Here is a 23,608-nt window from a genome sequence, read left to right as displayed (position 1 = left end):
TTACGCCATTCTCCTGCCTCAGCCTCCCGAGTAGCTGGGACTACAGGCGCCGCACCTCGCCCGGCTAGTTTTTTTTGTATTTTTAGTAGAGGCGGGGTTTCACCGTGTTAGCCAGGATGGTCTCGATCTCCTGACCTCGTGATCCGCCCGTCTCGGCCTCCCAAGTGCTGGATTACAGGCTTGAGTTATCTATACATATCTAAACATAGAAAAGGTATAGTAAAAATAGAGCATAAGATAAAAATGATACTGCTGTATAAGACACTTACAATGAATGGAGCCTGCAGGACTGGAAGTTGTTCTGGGTGAGTCAGTGAGTGAGTTTTGAGTGAATGTGAAGACTAAGGAGGACATTACTGTACACTACAGTAGGCTTTATAAACACTGTACACAAATTTATAAAAATATTTTTCTTTCTTCAATAACCTTAGCTTACTATAACTTTTTAACTTTATACACCTTTTAATTTTTAAAACTTTTTGACTATTTTATAATTACACTTAGCTTAAAACAAACACACTGCATAGCTATACGAAATATTTTCTATCTTTATTCTATAAGCTTTTTTCTATTAAAAAAATTTATTGGCCGGGCGCGGTGGCTCAAGCCTGTAATCCCAGCACTTTGGGAGGCCGAGACGGGCGGATCACGAGGTCAGGAGATCGAGACCATCCTGGCTAACACGGTGAAACCCCGTCTCTACTAAAAAATACAAAAAAACTAGCCGGGCGAGGTGGCAGGCGCCTGTAGTCCCAGCTACTCGGGAGGCTGAGGCAGGAGAATGGCGTGAACCCGGGAGGCGGAGCTTGCAGTGAGCTGAGATCCGGCCACTGCACTCCAGCCTGGGTGACAGAGCGAGACTCCGTCTCAAAAAAAAAAAAAAAATTTATTTTTCACTTTTTAAATGTTTTGGTTAAAAGCTAAGACAAAAACATGTACATTAGCCTAGGCCTACACAGGGTCAGGATCATCAACATTACTGACTTCCATCTCTACATCTTGTCCCACTGGAAGGTATTCAGGGGCAATAACACACATGGAGCTGTCCTCTCCTATAAGAACAATGCCTTCTTCTGGAATAACTCCTGAGAGACCTGCCTGAGGCTGTTTTGCAATTGAGTTAGTACTTTTTATATGTAGAAAGAGCACACTCTAAATGATAAAGTGTAGTAAATACATAAACCAGTAGTAATCATTTACTACTATCAAGCATTATGTACTGTACATAATTTTATGCACTATACCTTTTTATTTTTTGAGATAGGGTCTTGTTCTGTCGTCCAGGCTGGAGTGCAGTAGTGTGATCCCAGCTCACTGTAGCCTCAACCTCCCGGGCTCAAGTGAACCTCCCACCTTAGCCTCCTGAGTAGCTGGGACTACAGGTGTGCAACACGACGCTCAGTTAATTTTTAAATTTTTTTGTAGAAACGAGGTCTCGCTATGCTGTCCAGGCTGGTCTCGAACTTCTAAACTCAAGGGATCCGCCTGCCTCGGCCTTCCAAAGTACTGGGATTACAGGTGTGAGCCACCGTACCCGGCCCCTATACACTATACTTTTATACGACTTGAAGTACAGATTTACACCAGCATCACCACAAATACGTAATGCATTGTGCTATAACATTACTACAGCTATGATGTCACTAGGCAATAGGAATTTTTCAGCTCCATTATAATCTCATGGGACCACAGTTGCATATGCAATCCAACTTGACCAAAACATTGTTATGTAGTATGTGACTGCAGCTTGGGAGGCCAGCACCGAACCCAGAGTACCTCTTGTCTCTTGCAAGAAACACATGGCCTTTGAGATTTTAACACTGTCTGCCCGTTATTCCCCATTAAGCCATAAGTGCTTCTTGGGTGGGTACCAGAGACTGGCAAGCTTTGCATCCTCTATAGCATGTGGGAGAGTTCCTTAAATCTCTTTGCCCCTTCTGAGATGGCATTGATCAATATGTCTTGTATTGTAATCATTCATGTCAGGTCATGCCGCTGAACTGTGGGCTCCTAAAGGGTAGATACTGAATCTTTGTATCTGTCCAGAAACAAGCATTCTTAGCTTGGCTCTGCTCCAGGGTGTTAACACTTGCTGTTCTCTTTACCTGGTTCTCTTTCCCCAGCTCATGTATCAGCTGCCACTGCTGCAGAGATGCCTCTCCTGACCATTAAGTCATTGCCTCCACTCCATAGTCTATAATATTATTTTTTAATTTTCATAACACTACCAGTATGTGAAATAATTTTATTGGTTTACTTGTCTTCTTTACAAGAATATAAACTACATGAGAACAGGGGCCTTATTTGCCATGTTCATTGCTATATTATCCAGTTTTTAATAACAGTGCTTGGCAAATAGGTGCTCAGTAAGTGTGAATGAATGCTGACTCAATGCCAAATCAAATGACTAGGAAGTGGGCATTAGTACTTCTTCTCCAAGACTGAACAAAAGGTCAGTATGGACAGTGCAAAACCAAATATGTGGCTCCAGCTTCTAAACTGGTTGGAGAAGAAAGAAGTACCAGTATGAACATCCAAGAACTAGACAAAGCAAACTATAATCAGGTGTTGGTGTGAGGCACTGAATCAGAGGCAAGAGAGAAACAGGCAGTGGCTAAAACAGAGCTTGAGAGCAGGAATCATACCTACTCATCTTTCTGTGTCCAGCACTTAACATAGTGGCTGCAGAATAGATGCTCTGTGAGCAACTGTTAAGTTGTACTGTGTAATGGTCCACCGAGGTGATGCCAGTGGATTGTGAGGTACAGAGACTGTGTATAACTTGGTATCTTGGTTTGCAAATATTCCTACTCAACAAATTCTCGACCTATGTGTATTAAGAGATTCTTTTAAATCTAGAGTATTTACATGTAGGTACATACACAAGACAATGTTTTGGTTGAAATCCATATTACCTATTTATTCAACAAAAAACTGAGTATCTTCTATGGTCCAGGCCATGTCCTTGGCACTGGGAACAGAGATAAATCCTGGCCCTCAAGGAGCTCACAGTCTAGTGGGGGAAAAAAGACACAAGAATAAATAAATATAATGTATTTGGAGTTTGCAAAGGGGGCTACTATGGGAGACAAAGAACAGAGGAACCTAAATATCCTATAGTTAGCATCCACAGGAAAGAAAGACCTGCCAATGTACATTTTTGTAAAGAATAAATAAGGCAATGGTTCTCAAAGTGTGGCTGGCTAATTACCTACATCAGAATCATCTGGAGCACATATTAACAAGTAGATTCCCAGTGCCTTCTGCACAGGTTCTTGATTTTGTGTGTGTGTGTGTGTGTGTGTGTGTGTTTGTGTGTGTGTGTGGTGGGGGGTGTACAGTTGATGCCTGAGAATCTGCATTTTAAAAGCATTCTAGGTGATGCTACTGCATCTTAAAGTTTCAGAACTGATGACATAAAGTTTGTCCTTTTAACTGGAATAAAGAATGATCTACACATCTGAAATGCTAACTTGTGTTAGTCTTTAATGAGGGGCAGGGGAAGTAGAGAAAAGGATGGTAGTTGATATTTTCTACTGTAGTGAAGTTAGTTTAATTCTCACAATAATCCTATGAGGTAGATATTATTATCCCTATTTTAGATGGAACCCCCCCCCAGAATTAGATAGTTTAAGCGATTTGTTCAACAGTAGAGAGCTAATGAATAATAACACTAACATATGAACCCAGATTCACTTAACTCTAAAGCCTGTCCACTCTCTATAACACCATGCTAGCACCAGGGGACAAATTTACTGATTAAATGGTACAATTTTCTTTGAGTTCTTTGCCGGATCTTTCTATGTAAATAAATATAAAGAACAGCTACATGGTACTTTAGTCCAACATAATTATCCATGGACACATCCTACTTGGCAGTTAGGGACAGAGGGCAAATCCGGGAGGAATGATTAAAACGAGTAGCCATTTCTTACTCTTTTTTCCATCATTTCCTCACCCGCTGGTGGAGGTGTAACAATGTATTATATATGGCTAATAACTGGGTCCATCTGGAAAGACAAGCAAACATAACTGGATACCCATAAAAACGACCCCATCTGTCGTCAAAAATTCTTGGGACCCAAAACATTCAGAAGGTCAGAAGGCATTTAATGAAAATGGCAGGGCAGAGAAGACTCAAGTTTCTCAAAAGATAAACTGCCAGGACCAGAAGCAGGTCCAGAATTTGCGTTAGTTAATAGCTCAACCTTTAGAGAAATAGTGAAAGGATAGCAGCTTCCCCAGTTTAAAAAAAATACTGCCTCTCTCAATACATAGACTCAAAGGTGCAACACAATAGACACAGCTCAGAGAACAGTGGGAGGTTTATCCTATTTTAAGAGCTTAGGGACAGGCTCCACCTATAAAAATTCTTCTGGAAGGAAGAAAACACACACACACAAACTGCAAATACTGCTTAAATTCCCACTCGCCACATTCAGTGTCATACAACCAGATCTTAGGCAGGAACAGCAGAGTGGAGCATGTTAGATCAATAAAGAAATGTCAAGCCAGGCATGGTGGCTCACACCTGTAATCTCAGCACTTTGGGAGAGCAAGGTGGTGGATCACTTGAGGCCAGAAGTTCGAGACCAGCCTGGCCAACATAGTGAAACCCTGTCTCTACAACAATACAAAAATAAGCCAGGCATGGTGGCATGCGCCTGTAATCCTAGCTCCTCGGGAGGCTGAGGCAGGAGAATCGCTTGAACCAGGGAGGTAGAGGTTGCAGCGAGCTGAGATTGTGCCACTGTACTCCAGCCTGGGCAAGACAGAGTGAGACTTCATCTCAGGAAAAAAAGAAAGAGAAAGAAATGCCACAGTAAAGGCAGCTGACAACAATACTGGGGGCCTTGGGTTCAGAAGGCTGGTGTGTAACCACCATTCTTTCCTCTCACTGAGCTTGGAGCCACAACAGTGACATTACAAACAAAAGATGGGTTTCCAGCTCTGGAGAACAACTTTCTTATTTCTGGTATTCCAAGCAATTGCTCAGTCCCAAGATGAGTTTTGATAAAATCAGCCCATAGCCCTGATACTATGGACAGTACATAACTTAGATTTCATTATTTTGTATAACAAACATTGTAAGCCAAACTTTAAAAAAAAAATTATTGCTATATTTTCCCCACATCCATTCTGGGAACATTTACTTTCACCCACTTTTTTGTATCATGTTTAGAGTTGTTTTTAAAAAAATCATGCAAACCTGGATTAATCTTCTCCTTACAAAAGCATTTTATTTACACTGCACTGATTTATTCCTTCAAACACATAGCTTCTAACAGGTGGAGTTAGAGAAGCGGGTGCCACAAACTATGGTTTAATAGTATGCAGACCCTGTACCGTTTATCTAACTATACCTCAAATTTGCTGATACCCCAAGCCAGCTACACTAAAGGCATCTCTGGAGGGCATCATCTAGATGAAGTCTTTATCCTGACGGGAATATCTGGTTATTCTACAGTTGAAACAGGATGTTTGGCTTATGCTTTTGTCCAGATGACCGGTGCATGGGAAGCATTAAAGCCCCTATCTAACTACAGCAGGTCTTCAAGCTTATTATCCTGTCATGAGTTCATAAAAATGACAAACTCATCATTTGGGAGCTATGAGGTCAAAGTGGCCAGAATGCAACTGCCCTGTTACACTGTGCAAAATCAAGTCAACTGCCTTGTAGGTCCTTGTCTGTCTCTTGTTATAACCTCAAACACTTAAAAAAGGAAACCTCAAGTATGCTGAGATAATTATCAGAATGTTTAGGTACCTTCGTTCCCGAACATCAATTAATAGGGCTCATCTCCATGACTGCTTGCAATAAGCACACAGGGCAACTCATTACCAATTGCTCATTATAAATGCTGAGCTCTTGAGTTCCTGAGGAGGGGGTGGGCTCTAGACTATCGAGGGCTGAGTCTACTAGGTGAAGGGCCAACCTGTACAGTTCTAAGTCTTATTTTGGTTCTGGGAACATTTCAGTTCTGCTCCAAGCCCGCTTTGCTCCAATTCAGCGATGACAGACATATATTTGAACTCATTTGGTCTGAGGTTAAAGGTCTCCACTAACCCGTAGGTCTCTTTCCGATCAGTAGCATAGAAGAGCTGAACTTGGTTGGCGATGCACTGTGCCTCAGCAACATTCTGTAAGGTAAAAAGAATAATGAGGTCCTTTCTTGCACAGGGTCACAAAGCTCTTGTCTGAGTTGTGTGGTGGGTATGGGCCCTTGGCCAGGAGTCACCACTTCCAGAAAGTTTCCCTAACTTCTTGACGTCCCTAGTCTTGGTTAGGTGCCCCTTCTCTGTGTACCAAATCATCCTGTGCTTACCACCATCATAGTATTTATCACACTGTATTGTATTTTTCCTTTTCTTTTTTTGTCTATTTTCCCTAGTACAAACTCCTCAAAGACATAGACCGGTTTGTTTTATATCTCTGCAGAGTGACATTTGGTGAATGTTTACTGAATAAATTAATGTGCATGTTCACATTATATCTCTTCATCCAGTTCCTTAATAACTGTTAAATATATCTCAAGGGAGAAATAAGAGAGCAATAGTTACCCAGCTCTAAGAACCAGTTTGTGAGTGAGAACTGAGTTCTTGACTAACCAGATATACACTTGAATAAAACCTGTTATGATACTACCTTGGTCAGAAAAGTACTCCCAGAGCCAGCTGTGATGGTTTTAAAATTTGCCCACAAATTTTATGATACTCCTCCCTTTGATGGAGCCTAACTTCCCTTTCCTTGAGTGAGGGCTATACTCAATGATTTCCTTCTAACAAGTAGACTATGACAAAATGGTTGGGGGCATTGGTGTGAGCCTGTAGACCAAGCTACTTAGGAGGCTGAGGTAGGAGGATTGCTTGAGCCTGTCTGGGTAATGTAGTGAGTCCCTCTCTCTTCAAAAAAAAAGGACTTCGAAAAAATGAAAAATGATGGACAATGACTTCTGCTATCAAGCCATAAAGGTTGTAACTTCTCTCTTGCTAATTTTCTTGCTCTGGGAAAAGTCAGTTTCCATGTAGTGAGGACACTCAGGCAGCCCTATGGAGAAACATGATGAAAACATGAGGCCTCTGCCAAGAGCCATATGAGTGGGGCTGGATGTGGATGCTCAAGCCCAATCAGCCTTCAGATGACTGTACCCCTAGATAACACCTTGACAGCAACCTTGTGAGACTCTGAGCCAGAACCACTCAGCTAAGCTGCTACTATAGAAACTGTGAGGTAATAAATGTTTCTTGTTTTAAGCCACTAGGTTTTGTAGTAATTTGTTATGCAGCCATTTATAATTAATACATCAGCAACAGCCCAGGGAAGAGAAGGGGCCACCTTCTTTAAAACTCAGTAGCAAAGAAATGGTGAGCAGGCCACTCTACATGACAGAGGCAGAGAAATTAGCCAGATGTGGTGGCACGAGCCTATAGTCCTAGCTACTCAGGAGGCTGAGGCAGGAGGATTGCTTGAGCCCAGGAGTTTGAGGCTGCACTGAGCTATGGTCATGCCAGTACACTCTAGCCTGGGTAACAGAGCAAGACTCTATCTCTAAAAAAAAATTAAATAAAAATAAAAATTAAAAAATGATAGAGATGGGGGTTAGAACATAGGCTACACTCTCAAACTTTGCAAATGAGTCACCTCAGACATCTCTTACTTTCGCTATACATTCTGCAGTTCTAGTCGGTCAGAGGTACTTGTCCATTATCACCGTGCTCATATGGCCAAAATTAAACCTCAAAAGGTCATGGAAAATTCCCACTAAAAACTTACTGCCAAAAGTATGCTATGTCTAGCTAGAGAATGATGAAGACGGGTTTATAAATAACATAGGCTGTGCTCCACCTCTGTTCCCTCTGTGGGACTTTCAGGACATTTCTCATGAGCAGGCACTAATCTCTGAGACTGCATCTTCAATCAAAAACCTTTTCCCAAAAAGCTGGCTACTTCAAATTAATAGAATTTTAGAGCTAGAAGGGACCTCAGAGATCATCTAGTTCTCATTTAATAGGCTAGGAAACCAAGGCGGATGAAGTTCAGGGATGGCTCAAGGTCAAGTGGCCAGCCAAGGTCACAGCCAGGACTAGACCTCTAGACTCCCTGGTTGGTATTCCCCCCAATTCATCCTGCTGTTTCTGGTAGGGCAAGATAATTAAGACTGATTAAGGCCAATAACTACTTCATCTATTTTACCTTTCTTAAATTCACACATGCCTCAAGAGCAAATCATTTCTAAAGCAAGTGCACTGCTATAATCTGAGGATACCACCACTCTCTCAGTCCCTGGGCTACAGGGCCTCTGACATCAACTTTTATCTGAAGCTTGGGGTAGTGAAGGCAGGAGTAAGTTCAGCTGTGTTCACCTAGAACACTGGTGTTCAAACTATTCTGTAGAGTCCTCGGGGCTCTGTGGAGGTGCCTCAGGTCCCTTCACCTCTGTTTTAGCTGTCATATCCTGGGGTTTTACATAGTAAGATTTTGTTTGGATAAAGGGGTCTTCCTACTACTTTAAAAAGAAGTTTGGGTCGAGCGTGGTGGCTCACGCCTATAATCCCAGCACTTTGGGAGGCCGAGGCAGGTGGATCACAAGGTCAGGAGATTGAGACCATCTTGGCTAACATGGTGAAACCCTGTCTCTATGAAAAATACAAAAACAAAATTAGCCAGGCGTGGTGGTGGACGCATGTAGTCCCAGCTACTCAGGAGGCTGAGGCAGCATGAACCCAGGAGGCGGAGCTTGCAGTGAGCTGAGATCTAGCCACTGCACTCCAGCCTGGATGAAAGAGCGAGACTCCATCTCGAAAAAAAAAAGAAGTTTGAAGACCACTAGTACAGTGAGTGGGAAGGTAAGACACAAGGAGAGATGTCTATCTCTCATGGAGGGTTATAGAAAGGCAACCCCCACCAGCCCTTATTCTCCCCCTGCCTTTTATTCTCTTGGCTCTCAACATGAAGCAACAGTCTCCTCCTTTTCCAAGACCCAATAAGATAAATATACTAACTCCCTGTGCTGCTCAATAAAGAGGTATTTTAACAAACTTGATTCCTCCCTTTCAATTTTCAAATCTACAATCAACGCACCAAGTCCTGCCTATTCTATTCCCTACATATTCCTGGGGTCGTTCTCTTTCCTCCATCTCTACTACCACTGCTGTAGTTCAAGTTTTCACCGCTTCTTGTGCAGACTATTGCAACTGACTTCTAAATTATCATACTGACTAGACTTGAAACTACAGAATGTTTAGGAAGCAAATAATTAAGGTTAATAATTAATACGCTAGGTCTTAAAATCCAACTCTTTATGGGTTCTTCTCTGTTCAAACCCTTTAATGACTCTTTTCATGCCCTCAGGGTAAAGCTAAATCTCTAAACACAAACCACCAAACCTTATATACACACACATACATACACACACAAGTGATACCAAACTCTTTACAATACTCCAAGTCATTTTATGTCTCTTAGTGTTTACTTATGCTATTCCCTCTGTCTGAAACATTTCTCCCCTTATCAGGCTAAACTCCTGCTGTTTGCACGTTCAGTCCGGTGTCATCCCCAGGAAATATTACTCCCTTTGGCCCAGGGATACCGCCCCACTCTCTATCCCTAGAACCTTCTGCATGTCTATCCTAGCACTTACTGCATTTCAATGAAATCATCCATTGACATAGATGTGGAGCCAAATAAAGCTAGGTTTTAAAATATTCCATTAGTTTTTAGCATTAAAGTTAGTTAGTTTGGAAGAAATCTCTAGTCTCCATGTATTTCGATTCATTTGACGTTAATGCTTTACCACAGTTGGAAATACTATGCCTAAAGTGCACAGTTCATGTGTGAGTATACAGGGGATCATATATTCATGTTATACTTCCAAGTTTCTCTTCTCTAAGTCATGTACAACAAGTTCTAACATGTCTAGTTCTATACTACATTGGAACCTCACAGTCAAGTTGATTTATACAAGGCAAATATGTATTGTATTATATGTTGTCAAATGTTAAAAGGCCAGAAAGCAAATTTTAACAATGATGAGAACTGTGCAGCAGTTTGAGACCACCAGAGTGAGGTGGTAAAAATGGCAAACAGCAGAATGGGCCTCCTCTGACCTCTAGGATCCACTTTTAATATGATTAGATGCTGTGCTCTGCCGAAGACCAGAAAATATAGTACAATCTCTATATTGTCACTCACTCGCATGGTCAAATTATTTCCTATCTTTCCAGCTCACTTCCAACTGCCACAACCCATTAGGACTCATAATTCTTACCGTCTCTAACCTCCCTTATATTTTCACTTTCCTCATTATCCAGCTTCCATTCCATGGTCAATAATCATTTCTTTGCATTCACCTTTAACTTCCTTCAGACCATTTATGTAAATAAATGAACATGGCTGTGTTCTAATAAAACTTGAAATACTATTTTTCTTTAATAATAGCTTTTATTATTAAACAATTTCTGTATTTCTTTAAGAATAAAGAGATTTTGGCCCGGCGTGATGGCTCACGCCTGTAATCCCAGCACTTTTGAAGGCTGAGGTGGGTGGATTACCTGAGGTCAGGAGATCGAGACCAGCTTGGCCAACATGGTGAAACCCTGTCTCTACTAAAAATACAAAAATTAGGCGGGCGTGGTGGCACACGCCTGTAATCTCAGCTACTCAGGAAGCTGAGGCAGGAAAACTGCTTGAGCCTGGGAGGTGGAGGTTGCAGTGAGCTGAGATTGTGCCACTGCACTCCAGCCTGGTCAAAAAAAAAAAAAAGGTTTTCCCCCTAATCATTTAAAGAAGCAGAAAGCACTCTTAACTCGTGGGCGTTATAACAAGCAGTGGGCTGGATTTGGCTCATAGGCTGTATAGTTTGCTGACGCTTGTCCTAGACAACAATTTTGTACTTCCTTTTTTTGACTCAAATGTCCAACATTTTTCCAACTTTGCTTTCAGCTGATAACTTTTCTTTCTTTTCACTAAGCAATCTACAGGAAACTTATACTACTACCTCTATCCATCTAATCGTATCAGTGTCCTTACACTTTGGCTTCTCTCCTGCTATCTTATTCCTGGTAAAGATCAACACCTCATTACCAGATTTGCCCACTCAAAAAATCACTTCTCCCTGCTTTCTCCTGTATCATCAACATTTCCCTCTCTACTGGATCTGTCTTTTTTTTTTTTTAGAGACAGGGTCTGGGTCTGTCACTCAGGCTGGAGTGCAATGTTGCAATCTCGGCTCACTGCAACCTTTGCTGCTGGGGTGTAAGTGATCCTACTACTTCAGCCTTCCGAGCAGCTGAGATTACAAGTGCATGCCACCATGCCTGGCTCATTTTTGTATTTTTTGTAGACACAGGGCTTCATCATATTGGCCAGACTGGTCTCAAATTCCTGAGCTCAAGTGATCCACCCACCTTGGCCTCTCAAAATGCTGGGATTACAAGCATGAGCCACTGTGCCCAGCCTCAACTGGACCTTTCCTATCAGCATACAAATATGTTATCTTTCTCATTTTTGAAACAAAAGATACTCTTGGGTGTACTTCTCCACCTCCAGCTAATACCCCATTCTCTCCTTCCCTTTATAGAAATGCCCCTTGAAAGAGTTTCTATGCTGATTCTTCAGTTTGTCTTTCCATCCTCTTAAATCTACTCCAATCACACTTTTATGAAACTGCTCTTATAAGGCCCCCAGTGACTTCCACGTTTGTGAAATCAGTAAATTCTCAGTCCTCATCTCATTTGCCCTAATAAACAAGGGAGATTTTGTGAGTTGAGCAATCCCTATTCCTTGAAACATTCACTTTTAGCTTCCAGGGCATTCTATTATCTTAATTCTCCTTCTACCTCACGGCCATTCCTTCTTAATCTTTGCTGATGCTTCTTCATCTCTCCAGGGATGGAGACCCTTCTCTCAGTTCTTAGATCTCTTCTCTTCTCTATTTTTACTTACTTCCTTGGTTGATTTCATTCAGTCCCATGGTTTTAAGTACAATCTGTATGCTGACAACTCCCATATTTACATCTCCAGCCTGGACCTCTCCCATGAAGTCCAAGCTCATATATATAATTGTCTACTACTGGGATACTAATAGGCATCTCAGATTTAACACATCTAAAAGTGAGCTCCTGATTTTCCTGTCAAGCCTATTCCTCCTGCAATCTTGCCTATCTCAGTTAATGGCAATTCCATATTCTCAGACAGAATTGTGGCTAACTTTCAGTTGAATGTGATGAATGGAAGGGTTAACATGGAAGGAAGAATGGGAGAGATGGAACTGAATAGCTTCAAGAATAACAGGGAAGTAGAAGCCTCATTGTGTCCTAGGTTTGTAGGTCACTGCTACTGTGAGATATCAGATGAGTGATATCACTTCTTTCTCCCTATGCAGTTGGTAAGAGAAAGAGAAAAAATAAGTGGGTGCTGTAATGAAGACTGTTAGGGGGAAGTGTCCACTGTTTGGGGACATTCTGAACTTAACCTCTGCCAGATAAATGTGGCTGAAATGAGCAAGGACTAGATAAACAATGTACAGTAATCACAACACTGCTCCTGGCACCTGGATGTGCAGAGAGAACACAGTGGGCATCATTAGCTATGAGCATATGGTCAATGCTCTATCTCAGTGATTCTCATCTAGGAATGGGAAAAGGAGGAAAGAAAAACACTATAAATGATGAATGCTATATAAATGAACAGTATGAAGGAAGATAAAATATTGAGAGCTATCCTACACAACTCTTCCTTATAATTAAGAAGCTGTAATTTACTTGTCTACAATCCCTTATCTGAAACCTTTAGGGCCTGATGTGTCTTAGATTCAGAATTACTGAATTTTAGAAAGATAATAGGTATAGATACTGTATAACTGTATATTATGTGACTCCCCATATTCAAACACATTAATATTTCCCTAGTAAAATGCATAATACACCACACCAAATGGGATTAGTTATATAAGTAGTTTCACATCAGTTTAAAGATTCAGTTACCAAATGAGTTCAAGTTTTGTGATCAAATGAGAACAAAAACATTTTGTTCTTAGAGCCCATGGGTTTCAGAATTGTGAATAAATGATTGAGGATCTGTACTAACTTCAGATTGGAAGATCTTCAGCAAGACAACTTTACTGTCAACTTTAAAATAAGTAAGAAACAATGTATATGTAGCTCTCTGAAATTCTCTCTCATGAGCTTTGGCAGAATAGTAATACCTTCAGTGCCACGAGGTAAATCCAAAGAGTTTTATAAATTAATTCTTACCAGAAATGTGGAATCCATTTCTGCAGTCATCAGCACTATGCCCTTTTCTTCCTTAAGTTCAGGATAGTGATATAAAATCAGCTGGCTGGCTGCAGCTTCCCCTCGGGTCTGCAAGGTGGAACACTTATCAAGGCACAATAAGGTACCATCACAACAAACTGCAATTTCAAAGCAATAGACAGTCTAGAGGAAATTCTGGCTCTTAACAGCCCCTTGGGTGGCTAGTGAGTTGGAGGACTGGTATGTGGCGGTAAGGTCAGCCTGCAAAGGCACAGTGAAACTGACAGTTTGCACAGTGTTATTTGTGTCTTCAACTGGAAAAGGTTTGGCTTTTTTCCCAGAAAATGTTTACAGTAGGCAGTGAATCTGTCATTGTGACCATACATTTAAAAACAAAATGGCACAAGCAGCTACCAAATCAAGTTCTAAAGAAAGCAATGTGCTTGTGTAATTGCCACTTTTATGGACTAGTGCATTTCACAGCTGAAATCTACTCCCCTTGGCTGGCTCTGAAGACTCAGCTCTTTTAAGCTGTAGCAGTAGCTGGAGAGTTTGCACATGAGCCAGATTTGTAATGTGCAGTTCTAAAATATAATCTGGGTTGGGGGGTGAAGGGGAGAAGGATGGAAACACCATAATTCTATGAAGAATGATCAGGGCAGTAGTGGTTATTAAATCTCAAGTCTAGACTAGGTAGAGAGGATGGGTTCAAAGCTAAAGCCCCTGTATAGCACAGGAGGAAACAATTACATTCAAAAGAAGATTCCTGGACTTTATCTCTAAAATTTCAGTGAGTCTTTTTAATTATAAATATCTAACTATCACTAGGGTACTTGTAACAGTTCAGCATCTCATTTTTCTTGAACATACTTCTAATGTTACACTGATCATTTTGGTCATCATCCTAATATTATATTAATCACTTTTATTGTAATTATGTTTCTGGCTCTTTCTCCTATACCTGAATATTAGCTCCATGAAGGCAGGAACCTTGTCTCATAGATCTCCAAGTCTTAGCACAGTTCCCAACACAGTCCCATAATGATTAAGTTCACAGAGTTTGGAGTCAGATAACCTGGGCTCAAACCTGGCTCTATCACTTATTAGACAGTGTGAACTAACTTCTCTGAGGCCACGTTCTTCTACGTAATTAGAAATAATAACTAAGTATCTCATGGAGTATTTGTAAGGATTAAAAGGACATAATGTATATAAAACATGTGGCACATAGTAAGTACATCAAATGTCGGTTATTAAAGTATGTGCTCCATAAAAGGTTGTTAGATGTATTACAAAATAGCAAAGTAAAAAGCTGCTCCTTCATTCTATTTTGCATTCTTCACCTCAACTTCAAAGCAAATATAACTCATGCTTGTTTTTTTGCCACATTTGGCCTCAAAATATAGAATGCCAATCCTAGTTATGATTTAAAATATTGACTTTTATTTTAAAAGTTTTAAATGTTTTGAATCTAACATTTAAATCTAATTAAAGTTAATATTGTTTTGTTGGAAATAAAACAAAGAAAAAAGGAAGAAAGCAAACAAAATAACATTTATTAAACAGAAACTATTCACCTGGCATGTTGGAAGGTGTTGACTTAGTTAATAAAACACATTTAAGACTTGAAGCTTTCCTCAAGGAGCTTCTAGCTTGGGTTAAAAATATAACCATCATAACTCAGGCATGTTTGTTTAATGAGGCACATGCAGTATGTGCAACTAGAGGTCTGGGGAAGAGACAAAAGAGAACCAGAAGTAGTCAGAGAAGGTGTTTTGGAGTTTTTTCCAATTTCTAGGTATTGAGGAGGGCCTAGAAAACTAGTCCAACACAAAAAGTATGACAATTCAAGTGTGCCACAGTAATAAATGCTAGGAGTAAGTAGATATTCTGTGTCCTTGAGCCTCAGCAAGGGTTTCTAGTCCCACCAAGGGATAATCCTCTTTCCTCTAGAGGAAGGGCACAAGCCACCTACCTGAATATTTATAAGTGCAGTGAAGTGGAGTTCAGTACCTGTCCATTGTCCTACAAAGAACTCATAACCTTCCCTTCTTGGCAGAGCACACAGAAACTGAAAAACAGATATACAAGGAGACGGATGAATAAATGAAATCATTTGCTCTATATCCAACCACCTATAACATTCATTCCATTTCCTCCATATTTGGTTTTTAAAACATTTTTTTATTTTTTTGAGACAGGTACTTGCTCTGTTGTCCAGGCTGCAGTGCAGGCATGATCATAGCTCATTGCAGTCTTGACCTGCTGGGCTCAGGTGATCTTCCCACTCAGCCTCCCAAGTAGCTGGAACTACAGGTGTGCACCACTAAGCCCGACTACATTTTTTTTTTGGGTAGAGATGGGGTTTTGTCATGTTGCCTAAGCTGGTCTTGAACTCCTGGGCTCAAGCAATCCGCCTCCCTCAGCCTCTCAAAGTGATGGGGTTATAGGCGTGAGCCACTTGCTCCCAGCCTAAAACATTTTTTTAAAATTAAGAAATTCGTATGAGGCAATAAACACTCATGTACTTATCAATCCACCTAAGAAAGCATCAGAAATACAATTGAGGTTCCCTCTGCATTCCCTTCTAATCCCATCCGAGTTAACATCTATCCCGCATTTGGTGTCTATCCTTCTTTTCCATATTTTAACACTTTAAATGTATATGTATATAACTGTAAGTAAGAAGTAGTAGTTTACAGGCTGGGCATGGTGGCTCACACCTGTAATTCTGGCACTTTTGAAGGCCAAGGTGGGAGGATTACTTGAGCTCAGGAGTTTGAGGCCAACCTGGGCAATATAGTGAGACCCCTTCTCTACAAAAAAACAAAAAGATTGCCGGGTGTGGTGGCATGCACCTGTTGTCCCAGCTACTCAGGAGGCTGAGGCAGGAGGACCGCTTGAATCCAGGAGTTTGAGACCAGCCTCGGCAACACAGTGAGACCCTGTCTTTAGAAATTTTTTTTTAAAGTAGTAGTTTATATGTTTAAAAACTTAAATCTTATCAAAGTGTATGTATCCTTTTGTAACTTTTTTACTTCACATTATGTTTCTGAGATTTATCCATGTTGATATCTATAACTCTTAATTCATAAATATCTCACTGTTGTATGGAATTCTACTGTAGAAATTTATCACTATTTATCCTTCTCTTGATGGGTGTTTCAATTTCCAAACTTTCTAATGCTGCTGAATTAGCTCTTGTTCCAATTGCTGTAATTACTTCACATTCTATTAGACGAGGTTGATATTGGAGCATGGCTCCAGACTAAACACCAAAAAATAAGTTTTACGCTCAAGATGTTTAGAATTGGGGATGAGTAGCAGAGAAAAGAATGGTGCCAGAACAAAACAAAAGTAGAAAGCAGCCCAATACACATTAGTCACAAATTATCTTCTTATTGCCAACCACTCAGGCTCCAATTTTTATTATTAGATGAGATAAACTTAGTGCCTACCTGACAGATGATCCCTTGCTACGGAAAATACTTTTTTAGAGCTTTATTGAGGTACACTTGAAATACAACAAATTGCACATATTTAAAGTATACATTTGATGAGTTTGACATATGTGTATTGTGAAACCATAATCAAAATCAACATAATGAACATAGTTATTACTTCCAAGTTTTCTTTGCCCTTTGTAGTTCATACTTCCCTATCCCTCACTGTCCCTAAGCAACCACTGTGATTTGCTTTCTGCCACTATGGGTTAGTATGCATTTGTAGAATTTTGTAAAAATGGAACCACAGAATAAGTACTTTTTTGGTTTGGTTACTTTCACTAAGCATGATTGTTTCATGATCTATCCATGTGTGGGAACAAGAGTGACTTTATTTTAAATGCTAGTCCAACATGTGACTTCTGATTAACCCCAAGTCCAGGAATGCCTCCCAAATGTCTAGTTGATGTATTACTCTTTATGTAGAACCATCTATTCACTGTAAGTTTCTTCCAAAACAATCCTTGATGCTGTTGCAGAAATAAGAGGCGGTGATGACTGTATCCACCTACACGTTCCTTCCAGAGCATGTATACTTTCCCCAAGATATAAGATATATTGGGTCTATCTGGTTGTGGTGTGGAGATCTACCTGTCTTGCAGCCACTCAATACCACACTTCTGTCTGTAAGTTCCCCCAGTAAATCAACCTGTACCCACAAATTGGATTTGTTTGCCTCTTTCTTTGGTTTCTCAGCTCCTTCAGCATTTGGGGGTCATTTTGCACATATGGCCCCTTTGCAAAACACCATGTTGTTGAATGTATCAATAGTTCATTCCTTTTTACTGCTGAATATTATTCCATTATGTATACACACACACACACATACACATGCACACATTCTCTCTTTCCACAATTCCTGTGCACTAGTGACAGACATTTGAATTGTTTCTAGCATTGGTTGTTACAAATAAAGCTGCTTGAACATTTGTGCACAAGTCATTCTATGGACATATTCTTTGAGTTCTCGGGAAAATATCTAGAAATGGAATGGCTACTTAGTATGGCAGGTATATGCTTAATTTTTAAGGAAACCACCAATTTTCTAAAGTGGTTGTACCATTTTGCAATATAACCAGCAGTATAGGAGAGTTCCAGGTGTGCCACATTCTTACCAACACTTGCTATGATCAGTTTTTGAAATTTTAGTTATTCTAATGGTATCTCACTGTGGTTGTAATTTGGATTCCCATTATGACTAATGCTATCAAGTATATTTTCAGGTGCTTATCTGCCATTCTTTGATAAAATGTTCAAATCTTTTGTCCATTTGTCTGTCCTCTTATTATTGAGTTATAAGAGTTTCTGATATAACTTGTGCTGCTTATGCCTTTTGGCTATTGTGACTAATGTTGCTATGAATGTAGAAGCTATTTGGGTATGCAAATAGAATGCTTTAATTTTGATGAAATCTAATTTATTTATTACTATTTTTTTGAGACCAAGTCTCACTCTGTCACCCAGCCTGGAGTGCAGTGGTGTGACCTTGGCTCACTGCAGTCTCTACCTCCCAGGTTCAAGCGATTCTCATGCCTCAGCTTCTGGAGTAGCTGAGATTACAGGCACACACCACCACGCCTAGCTAATTTTTGTATTTTTAGTAGAGATGGTGTTTCACCATATTGGTCAGGCTGGTCTTGAACTCCTGACCTCAAGTGATGCACCCACCTTAGCCTCCCAAAGTGCTGGGGTTACAAGGGTGAGCCACCACACCTGGCCTATTTTTATTGTTTTGAGACATGGTCTTGCTCTGTCGTCTAGTCTGGGCTCACTATAACCTCCACCTCCAGGGCTCAAGTGATCCTTCCACCTCAGCCTCTTGAGCAGCTGGGATGACAGGTGCTTGAAAATTTTTTTTTGTAGAGACAAGGTCTCACTATATTGCCCAAGGTGATTTTTTTCTTTTATAGTTTGTGCTTTTTGTAATGTACTTATGACATCTTTGTCAAACCCAAGGTAATTTAGATTTCTTCTTTTTATTTTCCTTTACAACTTATATTTATGGGCCAGGTGCGGTGACTCATGCCTGTAATTTTAGCATTTTGGGAGGCTGAGGCAGGCAGATCAATTGAGGTCACGAGTTTTGAGACCAGCCTGGCCAACATAGTGAAACCCTGTCTCTACTAAAAATATAAAAATTAGCTGGGTGTGGTGGTGGGCTCATGTAACTTCACCTACTCAGGAGGCTGAGGCTCAAGAATTGCTTGAACCTGGGAGGCAGAGACTACAGTGAGTAGGGATCATGCCACTACACTATAGCCTGGGCAACAGAAGAAGACTCTGACTCAAAAAAGAAAAAAAAAAGTCTCTACTAAAAATAGAAAAATTAGCCCAGTGTGGTGGCTAATCCCAGCTACTTGGGAGGCTGAGGCAGGAGAATAACTTGAACCTGGGAGGTGGAGGTTGCAGTGAGCTGAGATCACACCACATTGCACCCTGGGTGACAAAGGAAGCGCCAAAAATCCAGTTACACTTACTTCTATGATCTACTTTAAAAAAAAAAAAAAGTTACATTTACTTCTATGATCTACTTTAATTTTTGTATACACTGTGAGGTAAAAGTAGAGGTTCTTTTTTTGTGTATGCACGATCTTCAATTGTTTTAGCAGCATTTGTTGAAAAGATTATCCTTTCTCTAATTTATTGACACCTTTGTTGAAAAACAACTAACCACATACGTTTGTCTATTTCAGGACTCTACTCTGTTCCATTAATCTACATGTCTATCTTTGTACCAATATCATACTGTTTTAATTACTGTATCTTTGCAATAAATCTTAAAATCAGGAAATGTAAGTCCTCAAGCTTTGTTCTTTTTCAAAATTGTTTTAGCTATCTCAGGTCCTTTAAATATCCAAGTAAAAATTTAAAACCAGCTCATCAATTTCTTAAATGCCTAGTGGGGTTTTGAATAGTATTGTATTTCATCTAGAGACCAATTAGGAGAGAAGTGACACCTTAACAATACCAAAGGCTAGGCACAGTGGCTCACACCTGTAATCCCAGCACTTTGGGAGGCTGAGGCAGGAGGATTGCTTGAGCTGAGGAATTTGAGACCAGCCTTGGCAACATAAGTGAGATCTTGTCTCTACTAAACATAAAAAAAAATTAGCTGAGCATGGGGATGCATGTTTGTAATCCCAGCAATTTAGAAGGCTGAGGTGGGGGTATTGCTTGAGCCCAGGAGATTGAGGCTGCAGTAAGCTATGATCACACCACTGCACTCCAGCCTGGGCAACAATGTAACATCTTGTCTCAAAAAACAAAACAAAACAAAATGTAACAAGCTGAGCCATCCAATCCATGAATATGGTATATATCATTTCCACTTACTTAGGTATTCTCTGTTTTCAGCAATGTTTCCAAAAATGTTTTGAAAACCCGAGAAATCATTACTGATACCAAATTAGCTGGTCCATCCCACCTACTCCTTTTCCCTTAGGCCTTCTGACAGCTCAGTATTTCAGCTACAACCTCTTAATTCCTTTTAGGCACATATTACCAGGATAGCATAGCCAAAACGGTGAAGAAAACTGCCAATAAAACTGGCATCTCAGCCCAGTTTGAACAGCTATTATGAAAAAAAGAGACAACCTGTAATCCCAGCACTTTGGGAGTCTGAGTTGGGAGGGTCATTTGAGGCCAGGAGTTGAAGGCCATCCTGGGCAACACGGTAAGACCTCATCTCTAAATGAAAAAAAAAAAAAAAAAAAAAAAAAAAAAAAAAAAAGCTGGTGAAGATGTGGAGAAAAAGGAACTTTTATATACTGTTGTTGGTGGAATGTAAATGAGTATAGCCATTATGGAAAACATTATAAAGATTCCTCAAAAAAACTAAAAAGAGAATTACCACATGATCCATCATTCCCACTACTGGATATATATCCAAAGGAAAGGAAATCAGTATGTTGAAGGGATATCTGCACTCCCATGTTTACTACAGCACTATTCACAATAGCCAAATATGGAATCAACCTAACTGCCCATCAACAAATGAAAGGATAAAGAAAATGTGGTGTCTATACACAATGGGATATTATTTAGCCATACACAAAAAAAACAAATTCTGTCATTTGTGACAACATGGATGAGCTTGAAGAACATTATGTTAAGTGAAATAAGCCAGGCACAGAAAGACAAATACCACATGTTCTCATTCGTATGCTGGAAGCTAAAACAAAAAACAAAAAAACTAATCTCATAGAAGTAGAGAGTAGAACAGTGGTTACTAGAGGAGGGAATAGCCAAAGGTTGGTTAAGGGATACAAAAGTACAGCTAGATGGGAGAAATATGTTCTAGCGTTCTATGGTGCTATAGAGTACTATAATTAACAACAGTTTATTGTATATTTTCAAGTAGCTAGAAGAATGGATTCTGAATGTTACCAATACAATGAAATGATAAATGTTTGAGGTGACAGATGTGCTAACTATTCTGATTTGATCATTACACACTGCACACATGTATTGAAATACCATACTGTACCCCATAAATATGTATAATTATGTCAATTAAAAATAATAATAAAAGCAAAAAAAAAAAGTTGAAAAGATTAAGGTCTCAGATGTCTTCCAAAATGCACTTGTACTGATAGATTAAGATCTACATCAGAAAGGGCTGATGTGGTAGGGAGCTAAAAAGCCAGAGGCTTACTGGGCCAAACCCACATGATTTCATAAGGCTGAAAATGTAACTTATTAGTACAATCAACATGTAAGCATCTTTATTAAGTAAACAGAGCACTAAAACATGTGAGACAGTATGGAATATGATGTGATAGGTTGGAAAATACTTGTTTGGCAACACTGATAAGTAACCCTTACATGATCACCAGAAACTTACTGTTGGACAGGACTGAGCCCGGTTCCAGATCAAATCAAACTTTTCTGCCTGCAGGTTGGAAAAGAATAAAGTTAACCTACACAAAAAACACAAAAGGCCACAATCATATGTAAATTCATCAAGACTGAATTCTAGAATTATAATACAACTAAAACAGTCTTTTAAGTTTCATTATTTTCAAATCACTCTTATGAAGAAAGACAGGAAAAACCAGACGTCTGTTTTGCTGTTCATTGTCAGAATTATGTGTAAAGACTAGGTGCACCAATGCTCCAAATGCTCCAGGGAACTTTAACAAGTATCAGAGACATCAAGTCACCAAGTCAGTTTGAGGGAGAGCTGGGAAGGCCTGTTCAAACAATGAGTCAGTATCAGAGATCTAAAACATCACGAAAGAGAAGACTCTTCTTCTGGCTGTTGAATTCATGTAGGATAAGGGTATACATATATGAGAGATTAAAAAAAATAGTGATACCATCATAACTACCAAAAGGCCTGGCTTTATCCTCCATCTATATGTTTTCCTCCTTAATCTTACATTTACTCATGTAATCTCTGTATACATTTGTGTGCTTGATAGAAACTTAACCTAAGCCCCCACCCCTCCTTCAGGGAAAAGCAATTAAAGAACTAGCTGATAATCTATTACTTCAAATGCTTTATTACAGTGGAGGCCAGCAAAACATTAAACCAGAAAAGCCAGCAGCATTCCTTCTCTGTCACAGACCTTAATGGTCAAGCAGTAGATGGTGACCATCTCTAAGAATAATTTCAAGAAGAGAAAGACCAAGAAAATGCCACTTGCTAAGGGGAATATTCGCCAGAGAAAGACTAAGAAGAGGCTCCAACTCAGCTCAGGCATAGGTTGCTTATAGGCAAGAAGGGAAAAAAGCTATGCTACAGGCCCTATCTTAAATTCCAACAGCTTGGTTGGAAAACATCAGTAAGAAAAAAAAGACATCTGGAAATTACTCAGCAACATGAACTTATAGCACGCTCCCTTGTCAGAGACTTGACTCAGAGACATTTCTAAAGTAGAAAGAAGGAAAACAAGAGCCATAAATATACCATATGGAGCTTCCAATCTCTGGTGCTCAGGGCATAATAAAAACTCTCAGGGCTATAAAATGCAGCTTCTCAAGAGGCAATAAACATAGGAAAAGTAAAGCCAACTGCCTGCTAGGTTAGAGAAGTGACTCTCATGTTGTAACACTTTCATTTCCCCCTTCAAACTACTTACAGGAATAACTGCGTAGACTGTATCTTTTGCTGCAAAATATTGCTGCCAAATCTGTACAGAAAAGAGAGGGGTGTCTGTGACATGTGGGTAATCTTTTCAACATGTGCCAAGAAATGGTGACAGATTTCATTGTTCAGAGGAATAAGCTATTTGATAATAGAGAGGAAAAACCCAATGTAATGCTTTCATTACTAGCACATTACAAAAAAGATTTAATACAACCCACTCTTACAGATGATTAAACTGTAACTCTTAATAACAAATTCCTGACAGAGAAACTGATTCTATGACTTTAAAAATCATTCCTCTTAATAAGTTGTGTGTGATAGACAACTTCTTTTTTTTCACATTTTTATTTCCTCCCCAAACCCACACTTCCCCAGCCAACTGTGAGCCTTCCCAGAGAGTCAGGACTGGGGCTCAGGGATCAGAGTTAGGCAGAACTGGATGTGAATCTCAGCTCCAGTCATTTACTAGCTATACTACCTTGTGCAAATTACTGAAAACTCCCTAAATAACATCAATAAAATAGCAATAATAACCTCACAGAATTGTCACGACTAGCTGAAATAATGTAGGTCTGTGTTTAGCTCAGCACTTGTCACAGAATAAACACGACAAATAATGTTAGCTTTTGTCAGATATTGTATTAGTCCATTCTCACACTGCTAATAAAGATATACCCGAGATTGGGCAATTTATTTATTTATTTATTTATTATCATTTTTATTATTACTCTTTAAGTTCTAGGGTACATGTGCACAATGT

At 39.8% G+C, this 23,608-nt stretch overlaps 1 protein-coding gene across 2 annotated transcripts in view; it reads right to left on the bottom strand.

Annotated features, from left to right (window-relative positions):
• The window catches only part of ATPAF1 (ATP synthase mitochondrial F1 complex assembly factor 1), a 43,556-nt gene that overhangs the window by 5,631 nt on the left and 14,317 nt on the right, over positions 1 to 23,608 (bottom strand). The window contains exons 5-9 of one of the 2 annotated variants that reach the window (XM_033226517.1): positions 22,841 to 22,891; positions 21,601 to 21,648; positions 15,230 to 15,325; positions 13,255 to 13,362; positions 6,068 to 6,141 (exon numbers count right to left, since the gene is read on the bottom strand). In XM_033226517.1, the coding sequence (XP_033082408.1) occupies positions 6,068 to 6,141; positions 13,255 to 13,362; positions 15,230 to 15,325; positions 21,601 to 21,648; positions 22,841 to 22,891 (377 nt within the window). Of the gene's footprint in view, positions 1 to 4,089; positions 6,142 to 13,254; positions 13,363 to 15,229; positions 15,326 to 21,600; positions 21,649 to 22,840; positions 22,892 to 23,608 lie in introns of those variants that run through there. The other variant, XM_033226516.1, reaches the window with a different exon arrangement.

Source organism: Trachypithecus francoisi, unplaced genomic scaffold (assembly GCF_009764315.1).
Source record: "Trachypithecus francoisi isolate TF-2019V2 unplaced genomic scaffold, Tfra_2.0 Lachesis_group12, whole genome shotgun sequence".
NCBI classification, from domain to species: Eukaryota; Metazoa; Chordata; class Mammalia; order Primates; family Cercopithecidae; genus Trachypithecus; species Trachypithecus francoisi.
The sequence above is the reverse complement of the archived record's forward strand: the minus strand, read 5'-3'. Positions and strand labels throughout refer to the sequence as shown.